Consider the following 19,928-nt stretch of genomic DNA (forward strand, 5'->3'; position numbering starts at 1 on the left):
GTAAACTGAACTTTATTGACTATAATGACTCCTTTTCCAATCTTTGATTATTTAATTGTAATTAATTATTTGCATGCAATCAAAAACTATTTTTAATAATGCCAAAGAAGTATAACTTCTTACGCGCGTACACAAGTACACGCACCCTTTTTTTATATAACACTTTTTTCTTATAATTATCTAAGCTTCGCAACCCAATAGGTCTCTATGACGCTCGAGTAAATCCTCATTTAGCATCGTGGGCTCCCTACTACAATGAACATACATTTCAGATGAAATTCATAGACAGAGTTTTCTCTAAAGTCTACTCATCTTACTCTGTGTCCATACGTTTTTATTTTTTGTCAAAAACAAAGTGATTAAAGTTTAAACTAGCAAGACTACAATGCAATATAGACTTTATAGAGTATTATATACTCTTTGGTAGACGGAGCGGGGAGCAGCCATATTTTAAACTTTTACTGTTTACAAGATAAACAAGCTTTTATCTGTCGAGAGTTAAAACAAATATTTTTCAAATATATTATGCTTTAAAATGGACAATACAAGTAAATACTGTCCTAATTGCTGCCAACTTTACTTTCTGAAGGGTGAGTTCAAAATATAATTTAATGTGGCGTTTCATATTTAAATACTAAAAACATCTGTAAAGTATAGGAGATATTGAATGTTCTTGTTAATATTATTTTATAACTTTCCTCTATGCCATCTATCATTTGCATGTGCGTGTTTCTAAAATGTGTTCAATTGAAATTTTAAGTTAGCGGGTTCAGTTTTAAGAATTTCTAACACCATGAAAATATATTTGAATGTTATTACTGAACAAATGAACGTACATTGACTTCTTAAACCTTAAATTCCTCTATAGATTTTTGATACCTAAAGAAAAACTTTATTTGAGAGAATGTACAAAACTAATCGCAAAATTAATTGTGATTAATACTTATAAGAGTTATCTTGAATTGTAATGCTTAGATGAATTAGAATGCTACTTATATAATTATTTCAATAAAAAATCTTTTTTTTACAAATAGACATTGCTATAAAATACTAATCTAGTTTAACAACATGTATATTCTACACTACTCTACCAGTTCTACTGTAATATTGATGGATTTCAGCATTATCACCTGAAGGATATGGAAACCTGCCCATTGTTTTGTCATGTGGTCATACCATGTGCCATAACTGTGTATGCAGTATATTAAAATTTGAGGAGCCTTTGGACTGCAAGATATGCCAGCAGGAGATAACAATAAGTCAAGAAGAACGGGCCATTATGTTGAAAAATAAGTCTGAATTTGACAAATTTTTCCCAGTAAATGTATTCATGTTGGGAGAACTCACAATGCAACATCTTAAGGTATCTTACCTAATCTTAATATATGAAACGAAGTCTTGTTTGTAGCAACACATATGACTCAAGAATGGCTGGACTGATTTTCATGGTTTTTGTCTCTGTCCCAAAAATCCAAATCCAATACAAAATAATCATGAGTTTATATTATATTCATGTTGTTGATATCCCCTGAAATACAAGAATATATTTAAATAAAGGTGGTGAATTTACAAGATATATCCACAATATTCTGATAATGGCCTATTTTAGACTATAAAATGTAGAATAATGTCAATAATGATAAAAAGGGTTGACATATATATTGTTGTTTGTGTGCGTTTGTGTTGTAGTTCTGTGTTGTAATCTAAAATATATTTTGATTAATATTTATTATTATATAGCTACATTATTAATTTATACAACAAATCAAGGCACATTGTAACACTGAGTATTGCAATTCGGTGATAGTAGTGAACTTAATATTTATTTTGTATTTACTGTACTACTTTCATAAAATTATAAATAAGGTTCAGCTAATGTGTAACATAACATTCATTGACTATTAGACAGTACAGAGTTCGCCAGGTCAGGTAGTCTATAGTATATTATATTCCTAACATATTCTGAAAAGTTATACTGATTAATAACAGATTATTTTCGATTAATTAAGATGACTACTACTAATAAAGTATTTTATTATTAAAAAGAGCTTCATATAATGAATACCATTATAATTCTTATATTTCCTATTTTACAGTCTATTAAAGGAAACAAAAACTTAGAAACGCCATGCTTTATCGACCTGGATGCTATCATCAAAAATACTAAGACAGCTGAAGGTACCAGTCTATTATAAGTACATAAATATTATATCCATTGGCAGTGCACAAGTTTATATCTTCCTCCAGTTTGTAAACTTTTCTATCACTGTTCTCACGTTTTCTTGAATCTTCTGTGGCTAGGGTAACCTGCTATGGTTCCCACTTGGTCATTGTTTATGGTGCCATATAGTATGAGTATTTTATTAAAAAAAATACCAAAAAGATCATTTTCAATTGCAAGGATGGTCATTATTTTATTTACAGCCTATATTTTAAAAGCTCACAGTTCTTTCTTGCTGTTTTAGGTGAATGTACTGAATGCCGGAGTCCAAGTAATAAAGTCTGTCAACAATGTGATACAATTTTGTGTGTTTCTTGCTTTAATAAATCTCATAAGAATTTCATAATATTCAAAAACCATGTTCTGCAAAATCTAGGTAAGTGTCATTTACATTCTTTTTAAATTTATTTTTGCTTTTACAACAAAGCAGATTGTTACAATGCTTTTGTAACATACATGATCTGAAAGTAGCGACTGAACCTTTATTTAAATTATTTTTTTCTTGTATGGTAATGTATCTTTGCATATATATGTCACCGTAAAATTGTAAAAACCGTTAGATTGTAATCTATCTCGCGAGATTATAAACTGTCGAAAGATTGTGAACCTCAACGAACTGCTTACAAATTAACGTATTATTATTCGGTAGTTATATGAAATTGTTGGGAAGTAAAATTAATCTGTAATTGACCAAAGAAGTTTGAATGATAACTAAGTTAGTGTAGTACAATCTACCGAATAATAATACGTTAAATTGTAAGCAGTTCGTTGAGGTTCACAATCTTTCGACAGTTTATAATCTCGCGAGATAGATTACAATCTAACGGTGTTTACAATTTTACGTTAACATATATATATATATATTTTAAGAATAGATGGTTATTAAGGTTACTGTATGTTTCAGGATTAAAATTTGATGAAAGTAACTGCAAACTGCATCAAAATAGGCCCTTAGAATATTACTGTAAGACATGCACAAAACCAATATGTGTTGACTGTTTACTTCTTCCTGATGAGAAATCATGCAAGAATCATGATTTTGTCTCCATTCAACAAGAGGTATAACAATTTTTATGTCATGGCTCATCATGTTGTACCCTTTAATAATGTAACCGGGCTCCAAAAGATAAACCACTCCTTATATGGAAATTGTATTCGTTTTTACAACAAACTCCCAAGCGAAATTAGAGAATTATCACTAAATAAATTCAAAGCCCTCGTTAAACGAAAATTAATCAATAAAGCTTTTTATAAATTTGAGGAATACTTAAATGATCCTAATCCTTCCGATTGATTTGCTCCAGTTCAAACAATTTGTGTGATAATACTTGGCGATTAAAAAGAGTGGTGGAAAGTTTCTTGCCAGTGCTTCTTACCCGCTCGACGACCTTGACTTGATTAATTTAACTTCTTTCTGACAATTCATAAGTGTTCTTGTTTACCTACATGAATAAAGATATTTTGAGTTTCGAGTTTATAAATAATCTCATTATCTTTTATTAACGGGACATTTACACATTAAAAAAATTAGCATGCAATGCAATTATAATACAAAGATGTGTAGACATGTTAATTTATTTCACATTGGCTTAAATATTCAATGTATACTCAACATTAGATAACACATTCATTTTCAGAATGAAACATTTCTAGCTGAAATAAATGAAGCAACACCCAAAGTTGATGAGCTTTACAGAAGACTTACAAAGACTGCTGTTGTAAGTACTCTAATATTTATCAAGTATTAGTAACGAATTTTGGGAGGGGGGGGGTCCTTTTGTAAAACGTTACGATGCGGGGCGGGGATTGAATTACGCGTTATTGTTCATATTATTTTCTACTTAAACCACATAATAGTAACTGAAGAGTCACTAGGTGGTCATGAAACGTTTTACTAGACTTGGGAACAGTACTATACTTGGGTACTGAAAAACGTTACGGCGAGTTGGGGTTACATGTTCGGCGTTACATGGGGTCAATAATCTTCAAAAATTTTCGTTACGTAATTCTTGACCGCTCCCTTACGCAGATAATATTTATGTTACAGACAAATATTGTAAATGAAGAAAAATTACGCCATCCCCATAGCATTTGTTTTAAATAAATATATTTCTTTACAGGATGTTGGAAACTTACTTCAAGGCATTCAAAGTGAATCTGATCATTCGGACCTCACTCAATTGTTAAATCAAGTGGAACAACATTACTCTAAATTAATTTCACTAATCCAAGCGGAGAAGGATGAAGTTACTTCAAAAATAATAGAAATTAAAACATTGAAGAAGGAATCATTGGTGGAGCTCAAACATAATATCGAGAATGGTATCAAGAAGACAATTCAATTTTCAAACATTGTCAAAAATTTTGATCACACTGAACTTCAAAAGGTATGTTGGGGAAAATTAAGAGCCAAGGTTTAGCACTATGTATGACTTCTCTATGTCAACACCAATATGTTTTTTGTGTTTATAAGCATACTAACAGTATGGATATGACTTTGTAATTTTTTTTTAAGTATTTAGTATTTAAAAAGTATTTAGAGTTTGTCTACTTAAATTATGTTTATGATTGTACTGCAATTGGGTTTTCAGTATGTTTATCTGGATAATTGTGGTTACATAAACTTATAAATCTAAATCTTATGTATTATTTATTCAATTCAACTTGTTCAGTTAAAAAAGGGATCTGTGTTTATTATAAAGAATACATAAGTCATTCATCATAAACAGCTGTAAAAAACATCACAACAATTAAAAATACAACATAAATTATATTTATTACTCATTCGGTAATATTCTAATTATGATATGAAATACAGACTTTTATTGGCATATTTCATTTACATACTTCTTTAAGAAAATTTAAGCATTATTCTCCTAACAAAACAATGCTTTAAAAGAATTTTTTAATTATTAAAGTACAATGTGTCCCAACCAAGGAGGTTTCAATTCAATTACACATCTGTGGTGTGCGCTGCGCGCGCAACGCGTTGGTTACGAGCCAATAGACCAATAACAGACTTATAATATATAAATTATTTGTTTCTTTTATATTGCATTTTATTTAATGTAGCTACCTATAGCCATGAGATTAAATAAAGTAGTGTATGCAACTGCATATAATTAGGTATTAAAACACTTGTGTAAACTACACTCATGTTTAACTACTATTAATGACAATAATAATACTTTGTTTAGGTTAATTGGGCAGCTGTTCTAGAGGATGCAAGGAATATCTTAAATCAACCCTGGTATTTGAAAAAGGACGATTTAGAAGATAGCATTCAGTGAGTTTTTAGTTCTCTTCGAAGACACTAAAGCCACAGCCAGCATCGGCCGGCATCGCATTAGTGAACCTTACTGGCAGTAAGTGTCCATGGGCGGTATCACTTAACATCAGATGAGCCTCCTGCCCGTTTCCCCTCTGTTCTTGTACTGTAGTGTGTTGTCTGTGAAGATTTAATGCATTACCAATATTTTGTTCAAGGGTGACTGTCAATGAGAAAATATTTGATGAAGTAAAGGGCTATGTTCATTTGGAAGGCACAAGTGCTGCTGCATACAAACTTTACACCACTAGTGAATTGCAAGAGCAGGGTATAGAAGTGCCCTCAGCTCCGTGCGCAGCTGTTCACCCCCCAAAGATAGTTAGAGGTGAGGTATATACAGGTACAACGCGTGTAACCGTTTTCAAGCGATCTCTTTCGGAACAATTTACAACAAGAGTTATAAAAGAAAGTGAAGTACCAGAGTGTGATACCATAAAAGTTATCACATGACATTATGTATTCAATTATGTATTTACGTTATCAAGCAGCTTACCACATAATTTCAATATCGCTTTGAAATAGTGAGTTTTCTTACCGAAAATTGAATTGAAATTTGGAATTTGAAGTTTGCTTTCGTCGTTAAAAGTTCGATATTTATTTATTTATTTAATTATAAGTAATCTTACAGCTAACATACATAATATTACAAAACAAACACTTAGACAGTACAAAAAGCCAAAACAGATTACATAGATTTAAATATAAAATATTTAAAAAAAATGAAATTTCGTGGTAACCGTGCTGGCGTCATACTTAAACTCGAGCAGGAATGATTCATTATCGTTACGTTTAATAGTTAAGACAGAAAAATCAAAGTGGCAGAAAGTATAAAAAAAATAACGCGATTTATTTTGAGCAATGCATTAAAAGCACATTTTTTTAAATTCTTAATTTAATAATCGCTAATTAGATTATAATCTGTGTAGAAAATTTTACAGTGACATTTATTCTAAACCATTTCAGATGTACGTCAGGTGGAAAAGAAAAAAAAGCCGACAAAGCTAATATTGTATAGGAATGCGCCGACATACCGCTCAAAGAGTGGATCTTTCTCTTCCGTCAACTCCTCCAATAGCGAAGCGACCACGGAAAGTGGATGTAAGTGGTGGCATTAAAATAACGACTTAAATTTCTTTTATTATAAATAAAAAAAATTTTTTAGAGCTATAAGCTCTAAAATTAATATGCGTGTTTAAAAATATGACAATTCAAATTTTTATCGCACATCAATTATATTAGAGCAGAAATTATATCATTGAAGAAAATGGTAATGGAAAACATATCAAAGCAATTGGTGTTAGAATTGTCAGTACCAATCAGATTAGGGTAAAAAACCGCCTTCACTGGGGAAGGCGTGGTCCTTTATTTCGTACTTCGCTGACTCCACTGAACTTCTGTCCTGCCCTTCAGGCGATTAACCACCCCGCGACGGCCCAAGCCGAGATCCTAGTCTCGCAGGAGACGCCCTTGCGCGGGAAAACAGCCCGAGCTGAGCTAGAAGGCCTTTAAGGCCAACAGTGAGATCACATTAAAAAAAAGGGTTCGTGTACTTATGTACGCGCGTAAGAAGTTATACTTCTTTGGCATTATTAAAAATAGTTTTTGATTGCATGCAAATAATTAATTACAATTAAATAATCAAAGACTGGAAAAGGAGTCATTATAGTCAATGAAGTTCAGTTTACATATGAAAAATTAAATAAATAAATATTTATTATTATTCTCTTACATTAAGTGTTACATAATAAATTCTATTATTATTCGAATATTGTTTTTCAATTATGTCCAATGCCGTAGCATCTTCCGTGAGCAACTTCATTCTGCTAATTTTGTGTCACGGTGCGCGCGCATCGTACAATTTCACGTACGCCTAAAGAAGTATAACTTCAAAAATTGTCAGTACGCTGTTTGAAGTCTCCTTGAGACTATTAATCCTAAATAATCTTTCTAGTGTAATATTGTGTTTGATTGGATATAAACATAAATTAACTAAATTATTATATGATAAATTTAATTTACTAATACATAATTCAAAGTATTTTAATAGCAGTCATTTTATTAATTAAATAGTGATATTAAACTCGAATTTTATAGTTGAACAATTCATGAAGCCGATTGTTCAGCCGGTGTCGCCCTTTCCGGAGAGTCAGCACCCAAAACTGAAGGAAGGTGAGTTAAAAGTAATATGGTATAATTAATGTATTACTTTTGGAATGAAGAATTGAATATTGGTAAAAATGAATAACTAGAGTCTGGCTAATGAAAGAAGATAATTGAATTATTTAAAAACTTTCGGATGGCAACACAGAATGTCATTGAATTTCTTAGGTTAGTATGATTAATTGTCTTGATACTTCATGCAAATACTCATTTTTATTTTTATTATATATTTTTTCTGAATATTTAACAGGTATAATAGCCTAAACAATTAGAAAGTTGCATAATCAATGTGAGAGACAGTGATAACAGCAATGACTGATGAATCTATGCATATTGATTTTTTGTATTCTGATTATTCCGAATAAAATTGTGTTTTAAAATAAATATAGTTTTAGTTTTTCATGCAATGCTAGTCATTTTAAGTATCAATAGTAAAAGACTAAATACGTTACTATCAATGTAAAAAAATAATACAATAAAATCAAGTATCAAGTAAGTTTAATCCACAAAATATATCAAACTTTTAGGGATACGATACTAATTTTTTTTTTAATTTGCCGCGCTTTTTCGTGATCTTCTTTCATTAGCCAGACTCTAATATTAAGCTTAAACCAGTCTTAAAAAAATGTTAGGTCTACTTACAATGTTTTTCTTCATCGTACGTTAAATGCGTACATAAAATATAGTTTGGTGCACAGTTCGACCTCAAAGTTGAGAGTCGCACGCTCAACTCCTTCAATCGAAGGCGTGTGTCAGGTATAAAAGGCTGCTTATTAAGAGAATAATCTGTGACCAAGAATTAAACGTTAGAAGCGCCATTTTTGAAGTTATATTTCTTTAGGCACGTTATGAAAAAATGATGAGAGTTAAATTATACGCTGCGCGCGCACCGTGACACAAAATTAACAGAATGAAGTTAGTGGAGCATGTTGGCACGCACGCCGCCTCTGTTCACTGTGTATTTATCTTTATAATATTTATCCACATGCTTTGAGTTTCTACATTAAAATCACGTGTTTTCATAATACAAGTGCGAATTTTATATGTGCGTCTGAATTATAATCAGAAGTGATTAAATTGAATATTTAAATCAATACTAATTAATATTAGAAAAAAATAATAAATATAATATTAATAAATATTTATTTATTTAATTTTTCAAATGTAAACTGAAATTAATGGACTATAATGACTCCTTTTCCAGTCTTTGATTATTTAATTGTAATTAATTATTTGCATGCAATCAAAAGCTATTTTTAATAATGCCAAAGAAGTACAACTTCTTACGCGCGTACATAAGTACACATTTTTTATTATGTCATTTGTTTAATTACTATTTTGTATTAAAGTGATTTTGAAACATAGGCTCTTGTTATATTTTTTTCAGGAAGTCAAGAAGTCATATACATCTCGCATATAATCGATCCTCACAACTTCTTCGTACAAAGAGCGTGCCTTCAACCGCGGGTACAGGAATTGTTGCAGGAGTTTCGAAACCCCATTTCCTTACCTAGGCCTTCACCGAATCATATTGCTGAAGGTTTGTTTTATATACATATACTAGCTGATCCGGCAAACGTCGTTTTGCCATGTTTATCATTTATAATAAAAAAAATGGGATTGATCGTAGAGGGGTGAAAATTAGGGGTTGTATATATTTTTAATGTTGTATCATAAAAAAATAAAGAATAATTTTTTTATCTAAAATTAAAAAAAAAAATTAGGGGTGGACTACGCTTAACATTTAGGGGGATGAAAAATAGATGTCCGATTCTCAGACATATCCAATATGCACACAAAATTTCATGAGAATCGGTCGAGCCGTTTCGGAGGAGTTTAACCACAAACACCGTGACACGAGAATTTTATTATATTATGTACTTTGCGTATAATATTAGTATGAAAAATCTTGCAGTGCAAAAATAATATTATTAAAAAAAATATGTATATTTTTAGTTTTCCTACGACGTATGAAATACACATATCCGCAGATTTCAGTTATTAAAGCAGTACAGGCAGTCCTCGTACTTACGGCATGTTAGGTTCTCGAAATACGCGACGTAAATCGAAACGACGTAAATCGAAACGACGTAATTATAAAACTTTAATATGAAATCAAAATATGTAATGAGAAATAATAAATTAAACTTTTGCCTTAATGAAACTATCAATTCTTGATTGCTTCGCTTCTTTCTACATACAGATCTTGGTAACACTGATAGGCTGCACAAATTTTGTTATTAACGTTGAAACTTCTCTCAAAATTAGGATCACTTTCTTCAAAAATTTTCATGGCATTCTCCAAATTTGCACAAGACAGGTGAATTCTCTCACACACACACACACAATTTTTTTTTACTCCCAAAAGAGTAAATTAAATAAATCACAAATACACGCATAATATGATGGATAGGGGCAAATGCCTGGCTCAATTTTGATTTAAAAAAATTGCTAACGTCGTTTAGTATGAAAGAATGAATAACAAAAAACTTATTAATTTTTTAGCGAATACTATTAAAAAATTATGTCGCCGTTTCCACCGTTTAGAAATTTAACCAAAAAGGATAGGTTTTCATAAACTTATTTTTACAGGTAAAATATATTTAATGCACAATAATGCAGACGATCTGTGGCTTCGATGTCGTATTGTAAGCATTGAACGCAAGAACCCACTTACTAAATACCGCGTGTTCACCTTCGATTTTGGAGCCACTGAAATTGTTACTATTGACAAGTGAGTTCTTAATTTTCATAATAATTCATCTTCGATAATCCTATAAGTTTCATATAAAAACTAAAAAAAAGGGTGCGTGTACTTATGTACGCGCGTAAGAAGTTATACTTCTATGGCATTATTAAAAATAGTTTTTGATTGCATGCAAATAATTAATTACAATTAAATAATCAAAGACTGGAAAAGGAGTCAATTATAGTCAATAAAGTTCAGTTTACATTTGAAAAATTAAATAATTAATAAATTTATTATCATTCTCTTACATTAAGTGTAACATAAATTCTATTATTATTCGTATGTTGTTTTTAATTTATGTCCAATGCCGTAGCATCTTCCGTGGGCAACTTCATTCTGTTAATTTTGTGTCACGGTGCGCGCGCATCGTAAAATTTCACTCACATAAATTTTTCATAACGCGCCTAAAGAAGTATAACTTCAAAAAGCTATTTTAGCGTAATATTGTATCCCTACTGACAATGCCTTAATAGAATAGAACAGCCTAGATTTTTTTAAAAATCAATCGATGGATGAGTTTAAATTTAACGCAATAACAACTTTATAAATAATGCTATTATTGTTTAAAAGGTTTGCACAATTGACACTAAAAACCATGGGATTTATTACTATTCTTGGATTTATAAATTCTTTATGTCCTTATAGCTGAATATAACAGACTTTAGTTAAATAATAATTGTTGTATAGGTCGGTTATCGAAAGCTGGCGGGTTCACAGTACTCACACTAATGCAATTTCACATACAGTATGTTTCAAGATATGATTTTTTTGCCATGCTATACATTTTAGTCCACTCATACACGACGGACAGTCTATTCATGATGTATTTATGATTGTATTTCAGTTTGACATCACGTCTCGCGCTTATTCACAGACACTACACAAGCACAAAGTGTAAATGTGTTGAAGCCGCCAGCTTTAGTTAACATACCTATATACATGTTCTAAAAATATAAAAATAGGAATGTGGTAAGCCTTCAGGCACCCATAAGTAAATACGTATTACTGGGAAATCTTCTCAACAGCTCTCTTTGTGTTAATTTTTTTGCTAACAACCACCTCGATCAGCTGTGGTCGATAAACTGAATCATGATCGGTCCATTCATTTAGGAGCGACAATGCCACAGATACGTCAAACTTATGACACCACTTTGTTTCGTCATTATTTTAAGGTTACGTGTTCTTCCTCCCGCTCGCGTACATTCCCCACCCCCTTTCGCCATCAACTGCTGTCTCGCAAATTGCCAACCCAAGAATGGCACTTGGACCAGGGACGACGCTTTCCTCATACAGAAAATTGTTGACAAGTAAGTGATTTATATTACTGTTATATTGGCTATAAATGACTCTATATTAAGATACTTGAAACATCGAGATATATAAACGTGTATTTGTTTTGACTACACTAATTTAAACATATAAACAGCAATGTTGGCCTTGTGGTTTCAGTGTGCGACGCTCATCCCTGAGGTTTTATAGGTTCGATCCCGGCTGTGCACACACTTTTAGCACGTACGCATTTAACATTCGCTCGTACGATGTACGCAAACATCGTGAAGATCCGGTAGGGCATAGACCCAAAAAGTCAACGGTGTGTGTCAGGCACAGGAGACTTTGCCTTACTTGCCTATTAGAAAAAACAAATGATCACGAAACACATACAGAAATCTAAGGCCAAGGCCCAGGGGTAAATTCGCGTCTAGATCCCTTAATTTTTTAAATAATTTAATTATCAAAGGATGCGCAGATACATATTTCTTATTAAGTCTTTGATGCTATGCTTTGATGATATATATAAGTTAAGTAAGTTCTTAAGTGTAAGGTTTATTGGACAATATTTGAACTCGTGTTAAGCTTAAATTGAGAAATAATATTACATCCGATGAGGACTGTTTATAAGTTTAATTAAACTAGCTTATTTGAACAATTTGTATGACTCAATACTTGGCGATTAAAAAGAGTGGCGGAAAGTTTCTTGCCAGTTCTTCTTACCCGCTTACCCGTAGCCCTTGACTTGCGAACTGGTTGTAAATGAAAATTTACAATTAATTTTACTTCTTTCTGACAATTCGTAAGTGTACTTGTTTACCTACATGAATAAAGATACTTTGAGTTTGAGTTTATTGTAAAACTATGGCAATTATTGTCCCACCTGATGTTGCCGGCCTTTTAACAATTGGTACTCTTTTCCTGGAGTCTGAAAGTCGGATATACTTCAACGGGTAGCTGGTTCCACATAATGGCAGTGCGTGGCAAAACTGCTTTAAATAGCGATAGTTGTGGAAGTCTACTGCTGTCTTTTAGCACGGATTATATGGCAGAGTTTATGAACGATAAGGTTTTACTGCCTTTTTGTGTGAATAAATAAATATGAACATGCCTTCATAATTTAAATTAATTTCTTAATAAGAATTACTATATATTTTTAATCTATTTTCAGCAAACAAGCCGTGATAAATGTGAGACACGTTCGCTCAATGGCGGCTGAAAGCGTTACTCTAGAAGTTGACGTGACCACTCTAGACCACGGAGTTAGCCTTGCTCATGCCCTTGTATTCCACTCAAGAGCCTATTTGCCTGATAGATTGCCGGTGAGAAATAATATCATATTTTTAGTTCAAAAGTAATTTAATCGTATAAAATATCATATTTATAATAATTATTAAACTTTTGTTTATTAAATTAGCGTATTTTTATATTTTTTGCTATTAGGTCAATGTTTACTTTAATTATATCGTATTAAAAGTGTAAAAAGCGTTTTAAATAATTTAATATTGTATATATTAAATTATAATTAAATATAGATAAAAACTATTTCCTTGCATATTATCCAAAATAAAATGGAAATGCATTAATAAAAATCAAATTTCTTATTATTCTGTTATAGTATGCAAAACTTCCCCAACTAAAAGAAAAACTAAAAATTTTCGATAACAATTATCATTTCCAACGAGACGGTGAGGTTGAAGTCTGCATCACTCACATTGAGAGTCCGGATCGCTTCTTCGTTCGTCTGGTGAGATTATTTCTTTATTTTATTTTTAATTATATTGTGTCATTAGTATTAAATTAGAACACAAGAACAAAGTGTCTTCCCTTTAATAGAGACTGTAAGTAGTGTTATTGGACACTTTCTTATGTTAAACATCCTTTTTAATAAATTAGGTTAGACTTAAATTACTTATTAGTCTTAAGTTAGGCTAGATCGTAATATTCCATGATGTCTTAGTGAAGACACATGTATAAAAAAAAATTAGTATTAAATCAATTAGTATCAATAATATAACTATTGACTGACTTTTTTTAATTTGTCGTCATATTTATCATAAATTGCAACAAGACAACAAACTTATTTATTATGTTTATTTTTTTAGAGCCATCTTCAGACAGTCTATCAAGATGTGTGTGATGAATTAGAACAAGAGTTCAGTACTAACAAACAATCAGGAATTATATACCTACCTGAAAAAGGTGAGATTTCTAATGATCATTTATCTTCTATTAGTAAAACAAGAAAGCTATTGTATCTGCGCACAGGCCGAATTCTTTTGCATCAATGTACATTCTCAATCAGCCGCCATGTTTCGGTCAGTAGAACGTCTGCGATATAAGTATATTGCTATTGTTTTCTTGTTAGACGTTGCCCTTGCGCACGCGCTAATTTATCTAAATACTACATATTAATTGTGGTTGCTATATTTCACAATAAAACATTTTACTTTGTACGTGTAGTAAGTAAAAGTATCGTTGACACGCGTTGTTAAACATCCACACGATTATTTTCTAATAAATTATAGATATGGTGTGCGCCGTAAACGTTGAGAAATATGGCGTACGTAACGGCGGTCGTTGGGAACGTGCACGCATCTGTGGACTCCCAGGTCACGGGCGCGTTCGCGTATTTTTACTTGACTCGGGATTGACTTTACTCGTACACTGGGATGCGCTGCGGCGTCTGACGGCGAGACACACTACACGGCAGGCTCTGGTATTTATTATTATCTACTATATAAAAATAAGTCGGGTTTTCCTTCCTGACGCTATAACTCCAGAACGCACGAACCGATTTCCACGGTTTTGCCGTCGTTGGAAAGGTAGAAAGAAAAGCGGGATCACCAAACGAAATGTTACATAAAAAGAACCATCTGGTGGCGAAACGGAGTTCGCCGAGTGTGCTAGTATATTATATATATTTAATAATATATACATATTTTACTAATATATGCCAGTAAAAAAGTGCATTTATGTGAACAAGAAAATTCTTCTTAGCTTTTAATAAAATCTAAGTTAAGCGTATATTAGCCTAATTGGTTAGATTATATATAATAAAAAAATATTATAGTTTTTTACAACATCCACAAAGGAGTTTCCTTTCTGGAATTTAGTACTAGCTTGAAGAAAGAAAAAATTATAATATTTCATTGAAATCTTTTTAACATATTAAATACATAGGAATAAAGTTTCACGTACGATCGAGTTCGGATTAAATTATAATTTATGCCAGAAATATGTTATCCTATGCCTTATTATATCCATAATTTTTAGGCAACAGAATGTAACTTGGCGGGCATTACACCAGCGAACAGGAAATGGAGTCCCGAATCTGTAAAACTTCTGAAGGAATTCGAGGATCGCTTGTTGAAATTGCGAGTGGAGGAAGCACGGTCACATGGCTCTCTTGGTGTTAAGCTGTTCAGCACATCATCTGATGATGATGAAGAAACTGTCTGTATCAATGAGCTGATGGTCCATCACAAATATGCTATCGCATTTGGGTGAGTTTTAAACTTTTTAATTTGAGGTTTCTAATGTATATTGTGAAATTATTTAAAATATTTTTTTATAATAATATTTTGCAATTGAAATACCAGGAATATAGGGACCTAAGGAAATTAACGATCTAAGGTCGATTACAGTTAATTAAATGAAATTTAATTGTCTTAAGTAGACATACATATATAATCGTGATATACGAATAATTATGGCTTTTTTAAATTAATTTTTGACGAATTCTTTAAAATCTATGTTAATTATGGCCAAACAATAAGAAGTGGTCAACAATAAAGACAAGAAGATTTTTTACTTAATTTAAATTAAATAAAGTTTATATTTATATATATTATTTTTACCTAATTTACAATATAATTTTGAAATTTATCATGAACATTATTTTTTTAGACTAACAATATTCAAAGATAAGATAGACGATAAATATCGTGATCACAAAAAGATATCCAATTTACCCGAAAAGAAAGTTACAGAACAATCTAGCAGTAAATCTGAATCATCTTTCGAAGCAATAAATAAAGGTCCACTGAGACTAGAAGTGAAAATACTAAATTTTACTTCACCTTCGCACATCTACGTTTCATTGGTACAACAGCAAACGGCACTTAATGAATTATTTGATAATATTCAAAAGTATTACACAAAGAAAACAAATCTCAAACCCAAACAAAACTGGAATGTCGGCGATAGATGCTGCAACCTTTCAAACTCGTCAAAAACATGGCGGCGGGCTGCTATATTAGAAATTATAGATAACAATGTTAAAGTTTTCTACTGTGACTTCGCTTGTGTGGAAATTGTACCCTTGAATGGTTTAAGAGAGCTCCCGGAAAAGTTCGCTTCTATTGGAGATGGAGCCATTTTGTGTCATCTCTTTGGAATAATGCCGGCGGGGCAAGAGTGGCCCTCCGTAACAAAGGAGTATTTAGGGGAATTGCTTGAAGCATATTCTAGAATATTTATTACTAAGACGGGTAAGTTTAAGGGCAAGAGTATGCCCGTTGAACTGTGGGTTTACCACACGACTCCTGGGGGCGCACTCGATCCAGACATTTCAGAATGGCGATGCCTTAACAACAAGATAGTGGACCAAGGCCTAGCAATACCAGATAAAAGTGAAATGGTAAGAAATGTTAAACATAAATATAATTTGTCAAAAAAAAAAAACATTTAATCATATTGGTAACACTTTGTACACTTGTCTGTAAAGATATACATATAAATGCTTCTAATTTTACATTTAGTGCCAGTTCTCAAATCAAGGGCGTAGAACGGAAGAGAAGAACTGGCAATAAACTCTCCGCCACTCTTTTTAATCGCCATGTTTTGTTTTTTTTTACACAACGTTTGTAAGGCAACCATTAAACCATGTTCCACATGACATCTTAAGTAATTAATAATAATAACATAAATTAAAAACAAAGAGTTGTCCTCTATCAGCAGGAGGCATGGTGAAATAGGAGTACGCACTTACATTCTCGTGGGAACAACACGCAAACACATAGTCGAATGTGTTCATGTTTGAAAATCTCAACAATTTAATGTTTTAGGCCACATTAGAAGGTTCGGAACAAGGGGGTGATTTAACATTCCTAAACTTGACTGGTTCAATTCGAGACTGGCTTCAATTAGAACCAATACCAACGAAATCTTCAAAAGTCGATCCACCATCCACTCAAGAAATGACTGATATCCAAGAAGCTGATGCTGCACTTCCCTCTTCTGATACTGTGTTTGAAGTAATATCAGACTGGTTGCCGCCGGAGCCATTTAAGAAAAAGGAGATTAGGGCGTTTCCCACGTTAGTGTGATCATATTATTTACTTATCATGAATGCATATGCTTATAGGTTTCATATAATTGTTTCATAAGTAAAATCCCAACAATACATTTTATATATTGAGAATAACTCAAAATTTGTTTTATAAATCATTTTTTTATTTATTTGTATATTCACGCCCTTTTTCCCGAAGAGATGGGCACGGATCATGTCCCTCCTACTGCTACGGTCCTGATATATCTCTCTCCCTTCCACTTTCACGACATTCACCATGCATGCTCGTCAGTTATGGGAACTTTTAACTTGTCCCCTTTCTAGTATAAAAGGTAGTAGTAATCCAGGGGGGATTTGGTCCGGGTCCGACAAGGTATCAACCCCCCCCCACTTCACCATCCACGCTTCTCATTCATCCGTTGTAAATGGCCAAAGCACCTATAAATGATAAATTCCTTATTTTACGACTGCTCTGCCAAGTTAGCTAATTTTATATTTTATCACACAAAAGCAGTATATGACATACAATCGAAAATATAAGATAAAGTATTTAATTGAATAATCTTTCAGGTACATCGACAATAATGGTATAATTTACTTACATGATATTGAACAGCAGGACTCTTTGAACCTTATCCAAAAAGCTTTGTATACGCGCTTCAAAGACCCTGATCCCAAAGCAAAATTCGCAAAATGGTCAGTTGGAGAACCATGTATCGCTCAATATTTTTTGGACAACCAATTTTATAGAGGCCGCGTGTTAGAAGTAGACAACGAAGCATCGTCATGTCTCATACACTACGTGGATTACGGAAACGAGGAGATTTGTGCCTTTGAAAATCTGAGAAAAAGCATTGCACTTTATCAGTTCCCTATCCAAGCAAGCAAATGCGTACTGAGTCGCATAAAGCCTAATGGCAAGCAGTGGGATACAAAAGCCTTAGATTATATTCACAAATCAATTGTTGATAAAGAGTGTTTTGTGAAAATTTGTGGTGATCCCATTGGTGGTATTATTCCCATCGAACTGAAATTTGACAAACTTTGGATTAATGACCATTTAGTAGATTTTGAGTTAGCAAAATACACGGATGGGTCTAAGCCTATCGTTCGTGTATATGCCTCAAAAGTTAATCAACATTTAGAAACAGAGTCTGTGGAAGACTTAGATTCGGGTCCCGACTACATTGTCAATTCAAGTGATGGACTAGATAAATCTGCAGAATCTGTGTCTACAAATGAAGATAAATCTTTTGGAGCCGCTGATTGGAATAAAATGATCGAAGAGGACTATGAATTCAAAGAGTTTCCGAAAAATACTGTATCAGAATTTTTGTGTAAAGTTACCGAACTTAACGGCATACATAAACTTGAACTAAGCATTATATTTGACGAAGATGAAAACGAACTATACGAAAATATGTATGGGAATCTTCAACAAGATTGGTCAAATATGAGCGCGTTAAACGGAATATTAGGGAACAAGGCTTGCGTTGCAATTTTCCCGGATGATGGTAAATGGTACAGGGCAATTATATTACAATGTAACCAAATCAAAGGACTTGTAAAAGTTCACTACGTCGATTATGGAAATGAAGAGATTATATCACTGGCTGATGTGCGAGAAATAAGTGATGAATATTTAACACTTCCACCTGCTACCATCTCTGCAAAATTACATAATGTCCACATTAATCCAAATATAGATCCCGAGCAAGTTATTGAAGAAATGGTTGCCATATTTGCTGACAGTGGTCCTTTTCATGCTAAAATTATAGATAGTGACGCTGAAATTCCTTCTGTTGAAATTCGTGATGATGACCATAACTTAGTTTATGATGTGTTATTTAAAAAAGAAATATTTTTCCACACAGATTAAATTTAATAAATACGTAATTACATGTTTATTGTATTATTTTGTTTCATGTAGTAATTAAAAAAAATGGTAAATGTATAAAATTAATGATTATAAAACTTGTTTTTTTTTTTAATCTAAAAAAGTACCATCACACGTTAATTTAAATTGCAAAATTGAGAAGTGTGTGGATAAAGTTAAAGCGTGCAACTACTGAAGCAGTGCGTACAAATCACGGCTGCGCACCAATGGATTTCTTTTCTGTACGGAATAAGTCAATTAATTTTTATTATAATATCAATTTATTTTTCTTATAATAAAGTAAGTCACTTTAACTGTAAACATCGTGAGGAAGAGTCTTGGTCCCAAAAATCGAAGGTGTGTCAAACAGAAAGATAATTATATTTTGTTAAAAATATCTAATAATATATAGAATATCTATTGTCTTTTTAAATAGTGGTAACCCGTCAAAAGTGTTATAATGGGTGATCAATTTAGAGGTATAGGATTTTAAACTGATATAAACAACCAAAATTCAAATTGATAGGGCAATCTTTTTTATTTGTATGTAGAACTATTCACATTTATTTTTTAAAGATAATCCCTTTCAAATGTTGGCCGCAACTACGCTTTCATTCGTTCATCTGTAAACACCAATTTTGAATAACTCGCTCGAGGACTTCGGTCGGTATCTCGCTAATTAATAATTTCAGTAACATTGGCTTCCAATGCCTCAATAGTAACTGGTTCATCCACAATACATTTAGACTTTACATACCCCCACAAATAAAAGTCCAAAGGTGTGATATCACACGATCTTGGAGGCCAATGTACCGGTCCGAGACGAGAGATAAATTGCTCAACGAAACGACTACGCAGTCCTAAATCCAATGTTGTACAGGCCGTTAGTTGTATGACATGTAGCGCCGTCTTGTTGAAACCAAATGTCATGGAGATTATGGGCTTCAATTTCCGGCATCAAAAAGTCGTTTATCATGGTGCGATAGCTAGTGAATGGGGAACCCAATCACTGTTAAATTGGCGCCATATGGG

General features: G+C 32.4%; 1 protein-coding gene across 1 annotated transcript; it reads left to right on the top strand.

The window, feature by feature from the left end:
* The first annotated feature begins 416 nt into the window (after nt 1-416).
* On the top strand, nt 417-18,921 carry LOC125049754 (RING finger protein 17). Its single transcript, XM_047649193.1, has 22 exons — nt 417-590; nt 1,122-1,363; nt 2,097-2,178; nt 2,466-2,597; nt 3,126-3,280; nt 3,859-3,939; nt 4,342-4,608; nt 5,419-5,507; nt 5,708-5,874; nt 6,513-6,647; nt 7,644-7,718; nt 9,097-9,249; nt 10,302-10,443; nt 11,631-11,765; nt 12,899-13,049; nt 13,346-13,474; nt 13,833-13,929; nt 14,256-14,446; nt 15,004-15,233; nt 15,637-16,369; nt 16,797-17,047; nt 17,591-18,921. The coding sequence occupies exons 1-22, from the start codon at nt 536-538 to the stop codon at nt 18,897-18,899; spliced, it is 5,001 nt and encodes a 1,666-aa protein (XP_047505149.1). The 5' UTR covers nt 417-535; the 3' UTR covers nt 18,900-18,921.
* The last annotated feature ends 1,007 nt before the right edge of the window (nt 18,922-19,928 follow it).

Source organism: Pieris napi, chromosome 5, assembly GCF_905475465.1.
Source record: "Pieris napi chromosome 5, ilPieNapi1.2, whole genome shotgun sequence".
NCBI classification, from domain to species: Eukaryota; Metazoa; Arthropoda; class Insecta; order Lepidoptera; family Pieridae; genus Pieris; species Pieris napi.

Bases quoted from the DNA above. Each gene is read 5' to 3' on its own strand.
- LOC125049754 (XM_047649193.1), top strand. From the start codon at position 536: ATGGACAATACAAGTAAATACTGTCCTAATTGCTGCCAACTTTACTTT. The intron at 6,648-7,643 runs GTAAGTGGTGGC...CGAATTTTATAG, and splicing joins AGCGACCACGGAAAGTGGAT to TTGAACAATTCATGAAGCCG. The intron at 7,719-9,096 runs GTGAGTTAAAAG...TATTTTTTTCAG, and splicing joins GCACCCAAAACTGAAGGAAG to GAAGTCAAGAAGTCATATAC.